Below are 19902 nucleotides of genomic sequence, written 5' to 3'. Positions count from 1 at the left end.
TATTTGCAATAACATGATATCATTATTGCAATAATTTTCCTCTACCTGTTTATTTAACGTTACTATTTATATAACTATTTATATACTTAATCGCAGTAAAACTATATACATATTTTATACAGTGAATATAATGCTTACTAGAAAACTCTTTTATATAATAACTTGGCCTTTCCGTTATAATTTGTTAGTTATGTAAATTGAGTAGAGTTTAATTAAAAATTTGAATATTTCGTAGGCCAGTTTAAAATAAAGAAGCCGACTAAACCAAAATAACTACTACCTGCTTATACACTTTTACTCTACAAAATTCGCGTAAAACAGAGGTTATTTAACGACAGCATACTTATTTTTCTGCCTGTTCTGTTTTATTTTTCGAAAAAATATGTATCAAATACATTTCCTAGGAATTTTAGGTTTATAAGAAGAAATAATAATAATCCATCCATTTAAGAGATCCACAGGTATAGTATATAGTTACAATTCGCAACATACAAATGCACATACGATGAACATAAATATAAATACCATGATCATACATAAAACAGTCCTGTTTACCTCGTACCTACCTTGAACATCTCAATATAGAAAATACCAGTTACCTACAAATGTACATAGGTATAACTTCTTATATCGCACAAGAAAAAGGGGCTTATCTTTACTATCTATAACTTTACATCTACATATATGAAAGAGTTGAGTTTGTTTACTTGTTTCATAAAGACACCGAAAATACTGATCCTATTTAAAACATATTTCACTGTTGGGAAGATACACTATCCCCAGGTAACATAGGCTACATTTTATATTATTTATATATATTTTTCACGAAACTCGGGTGAAACTACGGAAAACAATATAGCTGTTTTCTCAAAATTGTCTTGAAATATAAAAGTTGAAAAATATAATAGAAATCTTTCCTCTCAAAACTCATTAAGTATTATAAGAATGATTAGTTAAATTACTAAAATAATCCATCATATAATTATTTCAGTTATTAAATCTTGAAGCTTCCGAATTAATTGGACTGTTATAAGTTAATGCGATCAGAGCTTTATTAATTTTGTGTGTTCGCTCGTTTTCGAGAGCGATTGCTGACAATCTGTCTTTGTGTAATTGGATTAGGAAGGTACCAACTTCATTTTAATAATTACTAGCTTTATGATATACCTATTAGTGGTGGAAAAACGTATTATGAAACAGTAGTTTACTAGGACTTTGGACTAGGCTTAAACCATCACCTTAAATAAAGGTCATGGGGTACACTTAGCACTTAAGCTAGTACGTCTTATAATCATGTTTTATAAAAAGACTAGCTTGCGCCCGCGGCTTCGCCCGCGTAGAGTTCGGTTATATCGCGTTTCCAAGAGAATTCTTCAAAAGTCCGGCATATAAACTATCCTATTTCCTATCCAGTACAGTTTAATCTTTGATCCTAGAATAAGTCTACGCCACTCAGAGCTTTTAAGTATTTAAATAATATAAAATAGTAATAACTGATCAGTTGGAAAATTATGGGCATTTATGCCGATATGGATCTTATTGTTCTAGCCGTAATTGTCAAAAAATATACAATTAGTACATTGTGTAATACACTTTACTGTATCTAACGAGGGTATAAGAATAGGAAGAACAATTGTTTATTTGGCAATGTGTAATATATTCACTTAACAGCTCTCTAAAACTGAAAGATTAATTACAGGTTTCATAGTATTTAATGCGAATGTTTTGTTAGATCTTTTGGTGAATACTGTAGTCAACTTTTTGGATAAAATTAAACATGTATTTAATATTTGAAAGATATCAATCAATTTAAACCCAGCACTATAGAAAGTTTATTAAAGACTTTCTGATAATGATTTGCCTTAAGAAAACATCAACAACAAGAAAAAATCAAGGACTTTTTTAACTGAAATTGATAGAAAACTTCAAATAAATACACTCTAATGTTTCATAATACCACATTCATACACCTCCCAAATTCAGCACATACACAGACGTAGAAATACTAGATACGTCAAAGTAGAGCAACGTCCTTTCTACCTAGATGTGCTAAGCTCAGTTCTGAGCTTACTATTGTGTTATTGTTCTATCATCGCGAAAGTGAAATTCCATTCCGTAGGTATTATGTCATGGCGTAAGGCATAGGATTATAGCGAGTGAAGGAATTGATGATAAAAATACATAGTTCTGTTCATTGTAACTCATAAATATAGTAAAAATAACAAAATCTAATTTAATATAATTGAGATGAAGTAAACATAACATACTATGTTAGAACACCAACGCGTAATTTTACTAAAATTGCCTTAATATATTAGGTAATTTTATTCTAGGTGATATCGAATTGTGCGGTACATCAACTTTGTAATCTTTTTCCTACAATTTAGAGAGATATTTATCTCGGTGAAAAACACTAAAACTACTTTCAGAAGAATTACTTAATACTTATTGTATTGAAATATCCGGCTTTTTTACACATATGAAGTTAGACTGTTTTTCAAATCGCTGTAAACTTATAACTTAGACCACACAACAATAGGATACGACCTGTGAACTGACTCATATTATTATTTAATATTTTTATGTTCATCTCGGATTCTAGTTCACGTATTTCGTAAGCTTTACGTGTTTTTGATGTTTGTTAAATATTTATTTTATTGTTACAAGTATTTGGTAAACGCGATAGACTTTTTTTCATAGGTGACTTGCTTTTCATTGCATAATAATAGAGGAGATTGTTTGTATAATACATTTTGACAGTCATTCATGTGGATATGTATGTATATTCTATTTTCTATATAGGATTTCTATATGATCTTTCTGTATTATCATGTATGAATATTATTTTTTCGACGGCTTACTTGAACGTCTTAAAAAAATATTTTTTAGAGAGAGAGCCTTTTCACCTTTGCACTCGCAGGGGTTAATTCGATGGCGTCCCTCTTTCTTCCTACTAAAACAGTTTTTCTTTAAAAGTTTTGAGACAGTAGGAGGCCTCTTAAGGGAGACAAGACACTACTGATTTTTTAAAGCTTATTATCATAGTTTTAAGGACTTGAAATAGATAATGACGTGTAAATTAAGTCTTGCGTTGGCGAATAGGAAACCAGTCACCATTCATATTACCAGTACTTGTTACTCATATTTCTATTTACGTACGTTTTAGTAGCAAAAATATTTTCAGTTGTAGTCTGTATTTACTTCTAATATGTTTTATAGATCGTGAACAATCTTTATATGTAACTTAAGGAATGTAAAAAATATAACATATGGATTTTTTATATTTTCGAAGACAGAACGAATTGAAAATTCGAGCTCTCCTTCATAGTGTAACTTACTTACCGTTTTTTTCTTGTGCAGTTGACAGCCGTCATTTTTTTTTAATGGTAAACAACATTTTTTATACAGGCTGATAAACCATACATACATACATAAACATAGAATCTTAACACAAAGCCACTAATTTTCCCAGTAAAGGTAACATTCAGTTGAACAAACTCGTAAGCAGCAGGTAGGTACGTACTAAAGTTCTGCTCTAGTTAGGTATAAGGTTCTCTGCGGTTGCGGTGAGGCCGCTGACCATCACCCGATACTGCGTTATTCTGCGCTAACTAGAATATGTGTCATTACTGTCCGTTATGGGTGTTGTGGGAAGTGTTAGTAGAAAAAAGTAGACGTTGAGTGATAAGAGGAAAAAAAGTAAAAAAAATGATTGAAAAAATATTTTCTATTAAGTTATTAATGTTCAAGTTGTGATAGGCGACTTTCGCTATGATTATTGTCCTATTTTTTTTTTTGTGGCTTTTATCTCAAAACAACATTTAACTGACGTACCTATCTATTAACATCATCCTCCATCATCCTCCGAGCCTTTTCTTTTCTATTAACATAAACTTAATAAAACTAAATCTCTATTTTATTAAGAAAGAAAACTCAAAACTATTAAAGGGTAGGGAACTCTTTACAAAATTGTGTCAAAAATGAAGGCATTTTCAACCGTCTTTCCAAAAAGGAGGTACCGTGTAGTGTCGGTTTGTGGTATACCACAAACATTGTAATAAAAGCGCTCCTTATCGCATGAAACTTTTCCTACATACATACGAAACTTGGCAGACCAAAATAACATAAGTTCTACATTGAATTGTTCATCTGAAACAATAAGACAGTTTGATAATAACCTATCCATTGTTAGAGTTACGAAACATTTCGACTGCGCTTATGATTCAACCTCCTTCGTGTTCTGATGACCTGGTATCTGGGTGTTTAGGATTTTTAATATGTGCATTTTATTTGTATGTTACACAGTGTATATCTTGTAGGTGTACCTATACCTAAAAATTGCCGTAAAAGACTAATATGATAAAAAAAAAACACTTTATTTTATTTATTTCTTACTCTGAAACTACTTAATCGATTTGGAAAATTCATTCACAGTTGAAAAGATACACTCGTCCCGAGTAACATAGGCTATATTTTGGTTCCGGCACAGGTAGTACCCACTGACTAGTACAATATATAAAAAAAAAACGTAATTTAAAATGGTTTTGGTGTAAAAAAAAAACCATATCAAAAAATCGCTATGATTAACATCAATATAGTTATGTTATTTTAAAGAACATAGTGAATCACTGATTAATTTATTGAGTCAATCATCGTAAAATCAGAAATATCACGTTTAGAATCAACGAATGACTCATTAGGAGAATTACCTCTTGGTGGCTATGAGCGCCTAGTACTTCTCTATGTAACTTGTTGTAGGTAACTTAAAACTGTTAAATCAATATACAGGAGGTTGAAACAAAGTTTTTCCGTATTTTAATGGCTTTTAACTGAGCAATTTCTTCATTACTAATGAATTACTCATATGTAGGTTCTAAAGTTACTCATAGCAAAACATGTCACAGTATGGAAACCATTCAGTTTAAAATAATTTAGATTTAGCATTAATTGGCTACCAAGTATTCCAGGAAAAATAATATACATAAATATAATAAACAACAGAATAAATACAACAATAGCGAATAATGTAAATTCCAACTTTTTCCGTAATATAAGGGAAGGTGCACATCTGACTGAACATGCGTCGCGTAGCGTCAAAACGGACAAGATATACATATTCAATTATTCACACCTAACCGATGATGCGTTAGTACATTGACGATACGCCCGACGCATTTTCCGTCATATATGAACCTCAAGGTCCATCCTTTATATAGAAACTTTTTGAAGATGACACAAAAATATCCTACTAAATTATGTTCAAATATTTTATTTGTATTTCTAAGCAGTTTGTAAAAAAGGTTCGAAGAATAGTTCCACGGTAAACATACAATTAATTCGACTTCCCGTTGTTATCAATAATTCTGTATGTGCCTTTACTAATAAATATGACATGACTAATACTAGTTAGCGGTTCATATTTATTTTAGCCTTATTACAATTTAGTTGGACGTGGGATCTCTTTGCGAATAAACGTATTAATTAATTAATTTAGAACCAGAAACTTAATAACATAGAAAAAGTAAAAAAAAGTTTGTGTGAGTTCCAATTTCAAACTGGTGACTTGAAAATAGGTTTTATTTCAACAGAAAAAAAATAAAGGTGTATTTTTAGACCAAGGTTTTCACCATAGTGCCAATGTGAAAAATATGGAATATTAGTTCAGTGACGTATAAAATAGTGTAGTGTAAAGGTATGTTGATATAAAAGTGCCAAAAATAAGTGATAGTTACGTTACTAGTGGGTATGAGTCAAGGATGGAAGAAAAAATTCAGTTGGATCACAGATGGAAAACTTGCGAGATTATGGGTTTGTATTAGAAGTCACATATTTCAGTATGTATGTCTCGCCATTTCGGATTCCATTGATTGAAATTCAATCGCAGATTGCCATTGTGTCATATGGTAGAGCCATTAATACTTATGTCTATGGGTAAGACATTCTTCTTCTTATCGAGTGAGCTGCAGGTTTAATCACATAATAAGCCTTAGTATCAGAGTTGTCTCAAACTCGAATGGTAAACTTATAAATGGCTACCAGCCGCAATTATTTCCTTTACTTTGAACCATGAGATTTAAGGAAAATATAGATCGAATTGTTTGCATAACTTTGGTTCAAAAACTAAGATTTGTTGAACCGTTCAGTCAGGAAAATGCCATAAATAAATCATACGAAAACAATAGTACTATTCTGAATAACGATGATGTGGTTATAACAATATAATTTTAAATGTATTTTCCTGTCGCGTTTTGCCTAATTAAGGCATTATTCAGGACGTACCTATAAGGCATGGTTCATTCGATGTAACATCTTGTCATGACGAGGTCCTTTGTGTTTCGGAAGGCATGTCAAATGGGATGGGCCCCTTCTGTCTTATGAACATCTTTGGCAGTCGGGAAACCCAGAAAGTCTGGCAACCAGGGTTATCAAGGTTTTCGGGGGACCAGGTTACAGGGATGAGGAGGTCAAATAGTACTGCCATGTAAAACACGGGTAAACAGCTTCATCCAGTAAGTCTTGAAACCGACCCCAACCTTTAGCCGAGTATTGAGAAGGTCCCTATGTATAAAAAATAGAATAGAATAAACGTTTATTGTAAACGCAAATGCATACGCATACGCAGTTGAAAATATACATACACTATTAAAAGTAACACAATAAAAGACTGCATGAGAAAATCCTTAACAAAGGAAATGAGCAATAGGATACAATGGTAGTCCTTTTTTTTCAAAATATTTTGTTAAATTATTATACGTTTCTCCATAATAAGTTACTGTTATATATTGATACAGAGAGGAAGCTGCGTTATCTTTATCATTGTCCGCTCCTAATTATCATGTTTGTGGGTCACAAACTTTGCAGAATTTTGCACTGATAGTGCCATGGTGGTATAAGAGCTACTGTATTTACATAATTCATGATAAATTACATAATTCTATAAGTTATTATAATGTAAAAAAATCGTTTAGGTAAAGTTTAATTTCTATTTAACGAAAACATTTTCTGCTATTCCTATTTGATGCCAATTTATGTATTTTACTATACTGTCATGAAAAAAATAAAAAACGTAGTCTCTCTTAGACAGAAACAATCCAATACATGACTTGATTGATCATCTGGGGCCCGATTCTCCTAAGTTAATAATGTCAAAATCGAATAGAAATCGAATCGCAATAGCAGTTTTAACCATATCGGGCATTCTGCTACTAATAAAAGACCAATCGTATTTGATTGATATTTGATTGGTGTGCGATTGGTCTGCTATTTCGGTGATTTTGGTCTATACGGTAGTTTGCTGTACAATCATTTTGCAATCGTTAATCATTTGCAGACAAAATGATTCATTACTGAATGACAGAAAATGATAAAAACGTTTATTTCAAAGAAAAAATAGCGGAATGCCACATACGCTTCAATCGTAATCAAGTCGCGATTGGATCTCAGTCGAATCGAGTCGAATGTGAATCGTATGTCGCTTACGTAAAATTAGGAGAATCGGGCCCTTGAGATTGTGTACCAAAATAATATTAGGTAGTTTAACAGAAGAACACGTCGCAAAATTAAAATCACTGGTGAATTCGTCTTTATTATAAAGAGGTAAAATTTATAAGTTTGTATGTAGGTAGGGACTACATCTGGTTAGACTGGAAGCCGACCCCGACATAGGCATCATAGTTGGGAAAAAGGCTCCGAGGATGATGATGAGGATTTCCAAAATTCTTTCACTGATAGATAGCTAAAATGTTCCTGAGTGTTACTGAAGTAGTAGTTACTAAAGTTTATTTATTATCTTTTGTCTATAGGCGGAGTTAGTGGCGGCAGTCAGACGGCGGGGGCGCGGTGACGGGAGCGATGATGATGAAGACCTGGGCCTGCCGCAGAGCCCACCGGCATCACCTCCCACTGACAAGGTTGAAAAGGTAAGAAACTTTAATACTTGGACTTGGTCAGCAATAATAACTTGGTACACAGAGTTGGAATGTGATTTTGAGTACAGCGCCATCTATGAATGGTAGCGAGAACTACTGTTATAGTTTGTGTTCTGCAACTGTGGCTGTTATGGCGTTACGCCTATGCCGAAAGGCATCTGAAGATCAAATTGAACCTATCATTGTGTAAAATTTTCAAATTATCTTCTTTGGGATAAATTTTTATTATAGACTTAGATAATGAAGTGACAATTGCAAAATTTTGCTCCAAAAGTTACTAGCGCTATCTAGTGACGGAATTGAGTACCACTGATTAATTAGTTCCAAATGAAAGCGACAGTTAGCGCCACTTGTCGCTTTCAAAATAAACACTGACAAAATCTACTAATTAGTAACTTTCAAAAATTTGGTTATTAACAATCTAGAAAATTAACGAACATATATCATTAAATTACTAATGACACGCTACTAGACTGACAAATATGGCTTCTAATACCATTCAACAGGTCTCTTTTCCGTACATAATTAAAAAGGCGACATTTTTTATCCATGAAGGCCGGACGAATATAATAGGATTATCTATGATTTACATAATCAACTTTTGCGTAAACTAGGTGATTATTACTAAAAATAAAAGTATAAAGATAGCAGAATCAATATTATAAGCGGCTTATCCGATCGGAAATATTATTTTAGATAATTATATTATTATTTAATGACCTGAATATATCTACTGAGACCTAACGAGGACAATTGTTGATGTATATAGTATACTTTTATTTATATATACGCATAAGTTGTTCTTTGCCATGCGTTGGTCCTTTGGAACCCTTTGGCCTGAGGGTCTCAACGTTCCTACCTATTTCAATTAACCCTAAAATTTATAAAATTAATAAGTATAATTTATTAATTTAATTATTAAATTTATAAGTTAACACTCCAAACCTTGTAACTTCAAAAAAACCCGCGTGGATAAAGGTAATAACACATTTAATCCATATATCGTGCACACGTAAATGAGTGCGCGATTGAGCGTTGCAGAATGAATGGAGTCAGACGCAACGGTGAAAGTGGAGTCGAGGTCGGCTTAGTGCATTTGTTACATTAGAAGTATTATAACTTAACTTAAGAAATAGGCGGTAACTCTCCAAGGGGTAAAGTCCCTGAGGAGTATTTTTTTAGGGCAGTAGGTCCATGTTTAATTAGTTACGTAAGTCATATTTCAAATGCTTATGCACTATGATATGTCCTGTGCAGATGCCTGATCTCCTTATATGAGAATAGTCGGCATGGTTGATCGACCTTTGACACCATTATTATTATTCTATAGCCGTAGTCACCAACCATGTTGTGTATTTGCAAACTGTAAATGATATTTTAGGAATCCATGTGAGAATATATTTATTCCTCATCGTCGTCTCCCTAGTCTTTTCCCAAACTATTTTGGGGCTAGCTTCCAGTCTTCAGGTAATAGCTGACTACCATTACTTTACGAACGAATGCTTATTTGACTGGCCAATGGACGTTGTAACAACGGAAAACTGTATCAAGACGATTCTTGCCATTTTCAAAAGAGATTTCGTAATAGAAAACAAATAATACAGGAATAACTAAAATACTCTTAAATAATTAGAAACATTTGGAGCGTAAAATGTCACTCAGATATCATTGTCAGGTGTCAACCCGCATGAAAACTGAATGGAAAAGAGAAAATTCACTTTTCATACGTTAAAATGGAGAAAGTGATGTCCATTATACTGATATGGTATCCAACAACAAAATGGTATATTACCAGGAATAAGTTTTTTTCAATGGGCTTGTTTTTTTTTAACGAAGTCAAAAATCATCAAATGACCCTTCCCGCTGTGGGTTAGCAGCGGTGAGGGAGTGTCAGACTCTTACTGACTAAAAACCGTCGTGTTCCGTCGTAGGCCTTTTATGTACCAGGGCCGCGGTATCTCTTTCGAACAACCCGCAGCTTTTTTCCAATGGGCTTAGTTTTTGCGACCCTGGAGACCAAAGGATGATTGATGCCTACGTGTTAGGATCTGTAAAAATTACCATCATCTTCTTAGGATGAAGGCAGGAGGATAATAGTGCACTCTATACAATGTCCTACACATTGTTTATTGTTCGAATGCCATGCCGTCTGGAGTTAAAGGCTTTACATATTTTCTTGATATATCCTTGCATGTTTATCTTATCAATATGCATTCCTTGAAGATTCTTGACTCTTATTACTAAATACAGAATGCATGATGCTTGTGTATGCTATTTTTTACATCTTTGCAGTCCCTATCATGTAACATAAGTCGCACAATTTTTATGTGAAGTATTTCTTCTAAGGCCCAAGTTCACTAACAACATAAACGTCTGTTTTCCTACAACAAATGTGCACTATGAATTTTCACGTTCAATGTCCTAAGTAAACAGTTGTTTCACGAAAAAAACAACGTTTATGTGATCGGTGTAGGTTGTCCTACGTGGTCTTTACTTATACATATCTCATCATCCTCCGAGCCTTTTCCCAATCATGTGGGGGTCGGCTTCCAGTCTAACCGGATTCAGCTGAGTACCAGTGCTTTACAAGAAGCGACTGCCTATCTGACCTCCTCAACCCAGTTTCCCGGGCAACCCGATACCCCTTGGTTAGACTGGTGTCAGACTTACTGGCTTCTGACTACCCGTAACGACTGCCAAGGATGTTCAATGACAGCCGGGACCTACAGTTTAACGTGCCATCCGAAACACAGCCAATGGTGTCTAAGATATACTTAGAAAGTACATACAAACTTAGAAAAGTTGCATTGGTACTTGCCTGACCTGGGATGGAACCCGCGCCCTCATACTTGAGAGGCTGGTCCTTTACCCACTAGGCCACCACGACCCTTCACCCACTAGGCCACCACGACCTACTTACTTATACATATCTATGGTGTTCTAATTCTCTCACATTTTTATTCTATTCACTTAGTTTGAAAAATTCATTTTTTTATTTTTGCGTATTTAATTTTTTTTTGTTTAATTGACATATATTAAAAACTATATTAACGAATTTGATTTAATGTGATTAGGTACGACACACGTTGTATAAGTTAAGATGTTTTACAAAAACGGATGTTTATTTTGTCGGTGTAGGTACCTACATGGATGAAAGTGGTGTTTACTTATAAGTGTACAAGTTAGACCTAAGTATAGCTTATGTCATACGGTAACTTTATAGCTACCATTGTTTAAGCACCGTTGTAACTTAACGGTTACTTGTCAGTTCATTTGTTCTTATATTGGCTGACACTTCAATGTATGCACTTTGACATAGTATTGGAAAACTGCGTAAATAGTGCGGTTTACTGTTAGTTTCTTTAGAAAAGTAAATTACTTATTAAGTATTTGTTTATTTTTAAAAAGATTATCGGGCTTTTTAGTTGTCTCAAAAATGAGTTGGATTTTCAGCACTCTTGCATTAAATGCGTAACTTTATTAAATTTTTTATCGCGAGGAAGAATCCTGTAAATTGCGACTGTGCTTTAGGTATGCCTGAGATAACAAGGTAGTTTCCAAAACCTACATAAATTAATTAATTGACCCTGCCCTGTATCAAAACGTCCAGTGAAAACTAAAACTTTACCTACTTATATCAACCTGATAAATTAATTATTACACGGCCACATACAGAACTCACCATCAGGGCTCTACTTCAAAATAATATGGAATACAAGTACGTTGAAGAATATAGAAATATCCTTTCAAAACCTATCCTACATAATATTTAATTACCACACAACAGAAGCGCCATAATCTACCACTATATAACAGGATTAAAATAAAATCAATAGTACTATGACATGACATATGACGTCAGTTGCCGTGACCGCCACGCTGGTATTAAATATTCAGTACTGTATGGCTTTCTCGTGGACCTATGGGGTTTGACTTTCATTATGGGACTCTTGGGAATTCTATGTGAGGTAGACTTAAGGATATATTAGTTTGAGTTTTGGAGTCTAGCGACGAAATAACGGTCGTTCCCAGTATACTGTCTATACTGTTCTGTCAATTGGCTAGAAATAGGAATTTGATGTTACTTCAATGGGGTTAGTGTCAAAATTCTTTATCCAAAGATAGATTGATTATTAAAGTCCGTAGTAAGACTATTAAATGGGTGCTGTAAAGAAATTGTCATCGGATTAATTTACTTATAACCAAGTGAATCCATGACAATACATCCCACATATAGCCCACCGTTATTCATTCCCTAATGTGTAAATTATATAAAAGTTGCGCAAAAAAAGTCATAAGAAAAGTTATAGTAACAAAACCATAGGTTCAGTTACCCCCAAACATTATTACGTCACAATCACCCCATAAGGCATGGCCTACACCCACGCAAACCAACAGTATCACCATGTATGTAGTTCCAAGTTCCAATACGAATCTCCTATAATCTCTACGTCAGACAGCCATTTAAGGCTTCGGCCAGCACTATCTATTGACAAGCCCGCCAGTCTCAACGCGACCTTACACCGCGTTGCGCGCGCGTTTGGAAAAAGAAACATTTGTTTTTTTTTTTACGTGAATTGATTTTAATATTGCGTTCTTTTTTTTTTAATTTTAAATGTGGAACAATAATAATTTTAGTTATTTTTAATTAAGTTTTAAATAGTGATTTTTAAATTAGTGTTGTGTTAAAATAGTGAAGTTTAGTTTAGTGTAAAAAAAGTTTTTAGTGTCATTTTAGTTTAGTATTTTATTTTAAATATTGGTGAGGTGATAATGAAATATTTGATATCGTATATATTTACGTAGGTATATGTATATAAAATGATATAAATGTTCAAGTTTTAAATTATCATTTCTGAGATTTGGGGCTCTTCAGATATTTTCAGATAGCAATTATTTTGCTCCCGCCACTAAGCAGAAAGCAAAAAATATTAATCACCACACATAACCTTACCTACTAAAATACTGGTTTGAATAAACATTATCGTTAGAAAGACAGACACGTAACTAGATTAAATATTACACTTCTACGTAATAAAATTTCACACACCTAGGCTACATAAGAAACTTACAGTGCACATACAATAGAAAATATTTTATCTCAAGAAACCACGACGACAATGGACAATGATTTATGCTCAAATATGTTCTATTAGTTAAAAGACTGATAGACTATTAACCATATAAAAATCACGCTAAGAAAATATCAACCAGTCTTACAGTCTTACCAAGGGGTATTGAGTTGCCCGGGTAACTAACTGGGTTGAGGAGGTCAGACAGGCAGTTGTTTCATGTAAAAAACTGGTTCTCAGCTGCATCCAGTTAGGTTGGAAGCCGATCCCAACGTATTTGGAAAAGGTTAGGCAGATGATGTTGACGATAAAAACAAAATTTTTGCTACATCAAATAATAGTGAAAAGTTAATATGCCTATATTAATACTTAATAATAATAAAAAATACTATACAAGCCAAGCCATTAATTAATTTAAATCCACTTTCATTGCAACGAAAAAGAAAACGTCCTCCATAAGGAAAACGTCAAACAAGCAAACAGACAGACAGACGGACACACATTCATTAGAAAACAAATCGTACAAAACACATGATAAATGCCAGTGGTACAAGATTTATAACATTTTACTGACAAAAAGAAAACAACTAAATTATTTTACCAAGACTTATGAAATTAATGTCGTTTACAAGTCAAAACATTTGAAATGTTATTCTCTACGAATGTTTTGATTTTTATTCAGCCTGTATAATTTATAGTAGTTAGAAATACATAACACTAACCAAACACTATATTTATAGCTCAGTAGTAAGTATACTAAGGGTAAACCCGCTATTTATCCAAGAAAGTATGTTTAATACTATGAAGAGTTTAATTTTTAATATAATAAATAAGTATAGGAACAAACTACCTAAAGAATTCATATAGCAGTTTGACATACATATTTTCTATAGAAAAGCAACTAAAACGTATCTAGACACACGGCAGTGTGTCCGCCAAGTTCGAGCAAAAAAAGCGACACACCGGCCGTGGGTTATATTACACGAACCATTTCGGGCCAAATTCGACCCCCCTGTAACTCAAAATCTATTTTATTTACGCATATCAAATTTCTAGTATCTGTTAAGACCCCCTCACTTATCTAAAATACAACATTTCATTAATATACCTATTGTAGGTCTTGAGATATTGACGTCAGAAAATCGCTATTTTTACTATACACTCACTGACTGACTGACTGACTCACTCATCAAAAACCTAGACCACTTCCAATGGTCGTATTGACTTGAAATTTGGCATGGAGGTAGGTCTTTATGTCAAGGTAAAGGGAAAAATCTGAAAATGGCCAAGTGTGAGTCGGTTTCAAAATAATGAAGGTGTTTATACCCCTAAGGAACTAAAACGAACTAAATTTATCTATATTTATATAATATATCTTCTAATGGTCGTACCGATCTGAAATTCGTTACAAAGGTTTGTATTTAGTCAAAGTAAAGTAAAAATCTGAAAACGGCCAAGTGTGAATCACTTTCGAAAATATCGAATGTGGAACTTTGATCCACGAACATAATATATGATAACATGTCATGTCAGTCAGTTGGTAAATCTAGTCTATTTAGTTAATCTAGTTAATTTCTTTGTAAGAAACATAGCGCATATAAAAAAATCTGAAAGATAGTATAAATGAGACATTTCTTTAACTAACTTCATCATAAAAAAAAAATAAACAACCTTACAAAAATAAATGAAATCCCACCCAAAACAAAAATGTGAAAGACTGCCAAGTTCGATAATATGGGAATGCTTCGCCTATAAAAGAAGTGAGATATGCATAAGTACCAAGTTCCATACACATACCTCAGTTAAAAATAGTTACTTTTTAATGATGTTACTTGGCAAGTTTTAATAGAAAATTAAATACTTGATTCATTGCGTTTAGTAGGTTTATAACAAGGTGTGTGAAAACTTGCCAAGTAACATCATTAAAAAGTAACTATTTTTAACTGAGGTATGTGTATGGAACTTGGTACTTATGCATATCTCACTTCTTTTATAGGCGAAGCATTCCCATATTATCGAACTTGGCAGTCTTTCACATTTTTGTTTTGGGTGGGATTTTCTATACAAAAGCAGCTAAAACGTCAATCATATTACAGACAGAAGTTATCTGACGATTTCGGTCTTAAAAGTGAAGGAAATTCAAACTGCAATACAAAAGGAAAGCGCATAACTTCAGTTCCTTAACCAGCCCATTAAAATGATTAACCGTGTAACATCAACATTATCAATTATGCTTTGACATAATTCAGTTACAGTTACATAACAGGCAGTTAAGTTTAACTGCTAACGACAGCGAGTTAAACCATTATGCATGCTAATGGTATAGTTAAGTGATATCGTAGTTTTCTCTAGACTTTATTGTGAGGTGCGATGATAGATGTTAATATTATGATGCAATTGTTAGGGTTAAACTATTTTGCCATATGATAATTAATACGATAATAATCATATTTTTCTGGGAAGTTTGTTCCACCATTTCTTCTTCCCAGCAAAAACACATAGGAAGTGGTGAAGGGTCGGCGTTTTACGCTGCTGTCTTTTGTAAAATTGACCCCCAAAATGTGCTGATTTTCAGCCTACTTTATATAAATTACTTTTTTTACATAGTATTTTAATTTGCGATTTTTCTTTTAAACCGACCATTTTTTACTTAATACCTACTATTTTGTCAAACTGTATTTAGAATCGATTGAGGTGTTTTGTTTTCAATCGAAATTCAAAACAGACAATGTTCGAACATTGTTGTGTTATTAACTAAGAATGTAATTGCAAAGCTGTAATACAATATTTCAATTGTAGCTCTATTTTACGATGCATAACATTTACTATCACCCAAGTAGGTATAGTATAGGACCCTGCCGTTGCTGCGGGATTGTTCGAAAGAGTTACCGCGGCCCTGGTACATAAAGGGCTCCAGAAGGAACATAGTTGGTTTTCAGCCAGTAAGAGTCTGACACTTTCTTACGCTACACCCACAGCGGAAGAGGTCATTTGAAGATTTCCCACAAAAAAATGGTATACAATGGGACTGGACAATCACAAATCTTTGAAAATCTATCTCGACATTAAATTCTAAGTTCTTATGTACTTAAACCAACCTGTTTCTTATGACGAACCTTATGCCATTCTATTTCACAATCCCATCTAATACGCTACATCCCGGAAAGCTTGACATTTTCTATATCCTTTAGAGAAAGTTGAACTTTAGCTATAAATAAACCAACATGTTATAGGTACTAGAGTTTTATTATCAAGCACTTGATAGACCTAGGAATTTCTTGGTCGTTAAAGTTATTGCTGAGGAATTGCTTTGCCGGTTCATAAACCTGAGGTTTTCCGAGGAATAGCTATAAAGCGTAGTCAGGTTGGTTTAGCGTTCAACCTTCTTGGCTAGACAAATGTTTTGTTCCTGGTTCGCGTTACTGAAGTATTTTTCGATGTTTCTTTTGTTACCTTGTTTTGATATCTCTATGGTTTTCATTAAAAAAGTCTCCCGTGTTTCTACCAACATTTGGATAACGAAGGCTTCCTATATTGTCACCATATCCGAATTAACCATTGTGATTAGAAAATTATTAAAATTTATTACAAACAAGTATTTTCGTTCTTTTTAAATGTTGGTTCAGTTCCTTTGGTTAAGTTTATCTCTTATATCATAACTGAACCGTCAATATCAGCTGTTATGCGTTATCAACAATGATTGCATACGAGATGACTGATATCTTACCGAGTCCAAACTTCATACATATGTACTTCAAACACTGCTGTAAAACGTGGGTACTCGTATAATATTTCCAGTTACTTACATGAACACACTATTTTCTAAAACCTCTATAAAAACGAATAAATAATCTATTTGCCATTTTCTCAGCATTCGTTAGTGGAAAAGCTGTATTTATAGATTAGAATCTCCTCTTACAGACCCTAAATTACCGATTACTCCACAACCATTTGCACCTCATCATCTCTAGAGCTTTTTCCTAACTATGTTGGGGTCGGCTTCCAGTCTAACTGTGTGTAACTGAGTATCAGTGTGTTACAAGGAGCGACTGCCTAACTGACCTCCTCAACCCAGTTACCCGGGCAACCCAACAGCTATTCACACCTAACAGATGTCAAATCACACGCCTAATTTCACAGTCCCTTGCAATATCACTACATAAATCAATGGACCTCTTAAACTTGTATATTTACTGCTATCTAAACTTGACAGTGCGCCTACTAACGGGGTACAATCGACAAAAACGTGTGAGACTTTACGTATGAACCACGATACTTCTAAACATTACCGCAGACTGTAGACTTAATAGTTGGCCGACAGTTGGCAAACATTTTTTTAAATGAAAATCTTGACTCCCAACTCTTTTCAATCAAACCAAAAATGGTTTATTCAAACTTGGCTGCAAAACAGCACTTTTTAAACGGAAGGCATTTAATTTTACAAAAGACAGCCCCCAAAACGCCCATCCTTCACTACTTCCTATGTGTTTTTCCTGAGAAGAAATTGTTCAACAAACTCCCCAGCGACACATGTCTGTCTGTAGGTTAGAAGAACCTTTCAACACTATTCGATACCTACATAACTCGGTCTGATACCAGATAAAGACCTGATCTTTGTAATGTGCTTACTACCCTTCATCATCATACTGATTTATAACCTCAAACAAACTATCGGCCGACTAAAAGTTTGCCGTGTGTTACTGTAATAGTGAAACATGTTGTAAATGAGTAACTGTGTGTAGTTCTCTTACTATTGTATTTATGGGGATTTCTTGTTAACTAGCTGTATAGTTTTATAGTGCCATTGATTCTTGTTTTGTAGTAAAAGTTTGGTTTGTATTCTTGTATTTTATGGTGAAGACGGTTTTTAGAATTACAGGTAGGACTAATAAAAAGACTAGTGAAATTCATAAAATCATCTTCCCTGATATGTTAAGACGAAAGCTATATGTAAAAAATCGTGTAGGATCCTAAACCAAAAATGTCTAGTAAGTAAGCAAAAACACTACTAAGTAGGTATATATACTATTTTTTGTATCACAGGCAAAATGTGTCGCAAATAGTTAACTGTAATCTACCACACATTAATCAAAATATATTAAAATGAAATGAAATCTGTCAAATGACCCTGACCTCGGATTTATTTACAAAAGCGAATTAAATTTCGAAACGAATGAGAATAATTACGGCCATTGTCTTAAACGATTAACTTAAAAAGTTGCCTGCATTAATTAGAATAGAGCACGCTTAATTTTAAAAAAGGGTTCCGTAGGAAATATTGTTACAAATAATTATTTTATTAAGATCAAGCTGACTTGCTTATATATTTTTTCTTTACTTAATATGCTGAGTAAGTACATAGACAGAAATAAATCTACTATATAAGTCTCAAAAATTTCTACATCTAGACATGTATAGTAAACGTATAGCTTGAATAAGATAGGTTTCATATCGATTTACTACATAAAAATACATTCCTTAATTTCTTATTTCTTCAAGTATATTTTGATAATGCGACCAAAGAAACCCAACCAATTCAAACAAAAGACAAAATACTACAAGACCAACTAAAACATTATACAGCCTAGCAAAATTAAAAGTACTGAACCCAAACAAATCCGTTACACAAGCGAGCCTTGCGTTTGGCCAATGCCAGAATACTCACGAACTAATCGGCTTGTTCCTATACCATACATTACATACTAGTCAGATGTAGAAGGTTCTCTAAATAGCTTCATAATGTCACTAAGTCGTTATATATTTTTTTTTTACTGAATGAAAGCGTCAGGTATTGCGTCTTTCGAAGAAAGCCCCTGTAGACCCTTCGATATATAAATCTAATTGTCACAATAATTGCCATATTTTAATTTCTGCCAGTGTAACTGAGCACAACCTTTTAGATAAATGCTTTTGAAAACTGAAATAATATTTCAATCTGTCCAGTAGTTTCTAAGATTAGCACGCTCAAGCAAATACTTTACATTGAAAAAATGCCATGTTTGAACTAACTACAAATATTATAAAGTTTAGGTAATCGGCAAACCTTCTGTTTCTATTTACCAAACATTATGTACTTAATGCTGATCGGCTGAAAAACGCACAGTTACTTGTTAAATAACAAAGATTATGCTTGTTTTCGGAACAAATTGCATTACAGATTCAGTTTCCGATAAGATGCGTTTACCATTACGTCATTAAGTCTGTAATTATTTCAGTATTTATGTTCGTAGATTAAGATAATGCTATCAAAAAGTGAATTACATATTGGATTTACGTCAATTGGAATCCATGCATTAATTGTTATTCCGGGTAGGGGTTTTCCCGGGGCTGTGGGATTGTTAGAAAGTTACTATGGCCCTTTTATACAAACACTTGGTTGGTTTTAGTCAGTACAAGTTTGAAACTCCCTTTAGTTACAACCACAATGGGAGGGGTCATCATTTGCTGGTTTCTCATCTACAAAAATGTTTTTATAAAATAAAATATCGTTGCAGAACCCCAAAAATGTTTGTGTAAAACTTTAAAATTTGAGTAATTGTTATTATAAAAAATACGAAATATCAAAAGTCTTTGACCCACTTGTAATGTTTTGTCATGCGCAGATCCGTAATACTATAAATGCCGACTCCTACGCATCCTGTTGATAAATCATCGTGAAATACGGTGAATTCCATAAAACATATTATTACGTTTTGTTTGTTTATGGTTAACTGGGGCTTTACCATGTTCGGGAGAAACGTATCCGGAATTTTCGGAAAATGATTTGACGATAAAATTCTCCGCCATTTTGATTTTATGACCGCACATAAATTACTCAATCAGGACTTTTAGATCCTTAATTATAGTAATTAAGCTGACGTTTTTTATTAACAATTGATTTATAAACAAAACAGGCTTATAAT

At 33.4% G+C, this 19902-nt stretch overlaps 1 protein-coding gene across 6 annotated transcripts in view; it reads left to right on the top strand.

The window, feature by feature from the left end:
* Positions 1-19902, top strand: part of LOC110373944 (uncharacterized) — a 146786-nt gene that overhangs the window by 113076 nt on the left and 13808 nt on the right. For 4 of the 6 annotated variants that reach the window (XM_049841644.2, XM_021331441.3, XM_064039538.1 and 1 more), the window contains one exon: positions 7803-7919. In XM_049841644.2, the coding sequence (XP_049697601.2) occupies positions 7803-7919 (117 nt within the window). Of the gene's footprint in view, positions 1-5541; positions 5809-7802; positions 7920-19902 lie in introns of those variants that run through there. The other 2 variants (XM_021331442.3, XM_021331445.3) reach the window with 1 other exon arrangement.

The sequence above is a fragment of the Helicoverpa armigera genome, chromosome 19 (genome assembly GCF_030705265.1).
Source record: "Helicoverpa armigera isolate CAAS_96S chromosome 19, ASM3070526v1, whole genome shotgun sequence".
NCBI lineage: Eukaryota > Metazoa > Arthropoda > Insecta > Lepidoptera > Noctuidae > Helicoverpa > Helicoverpa armigera.
Note: the sequence above shows the minus strand (reverse complement) of the source record. Positions and strands in the feature narration are given on the sequence as shown.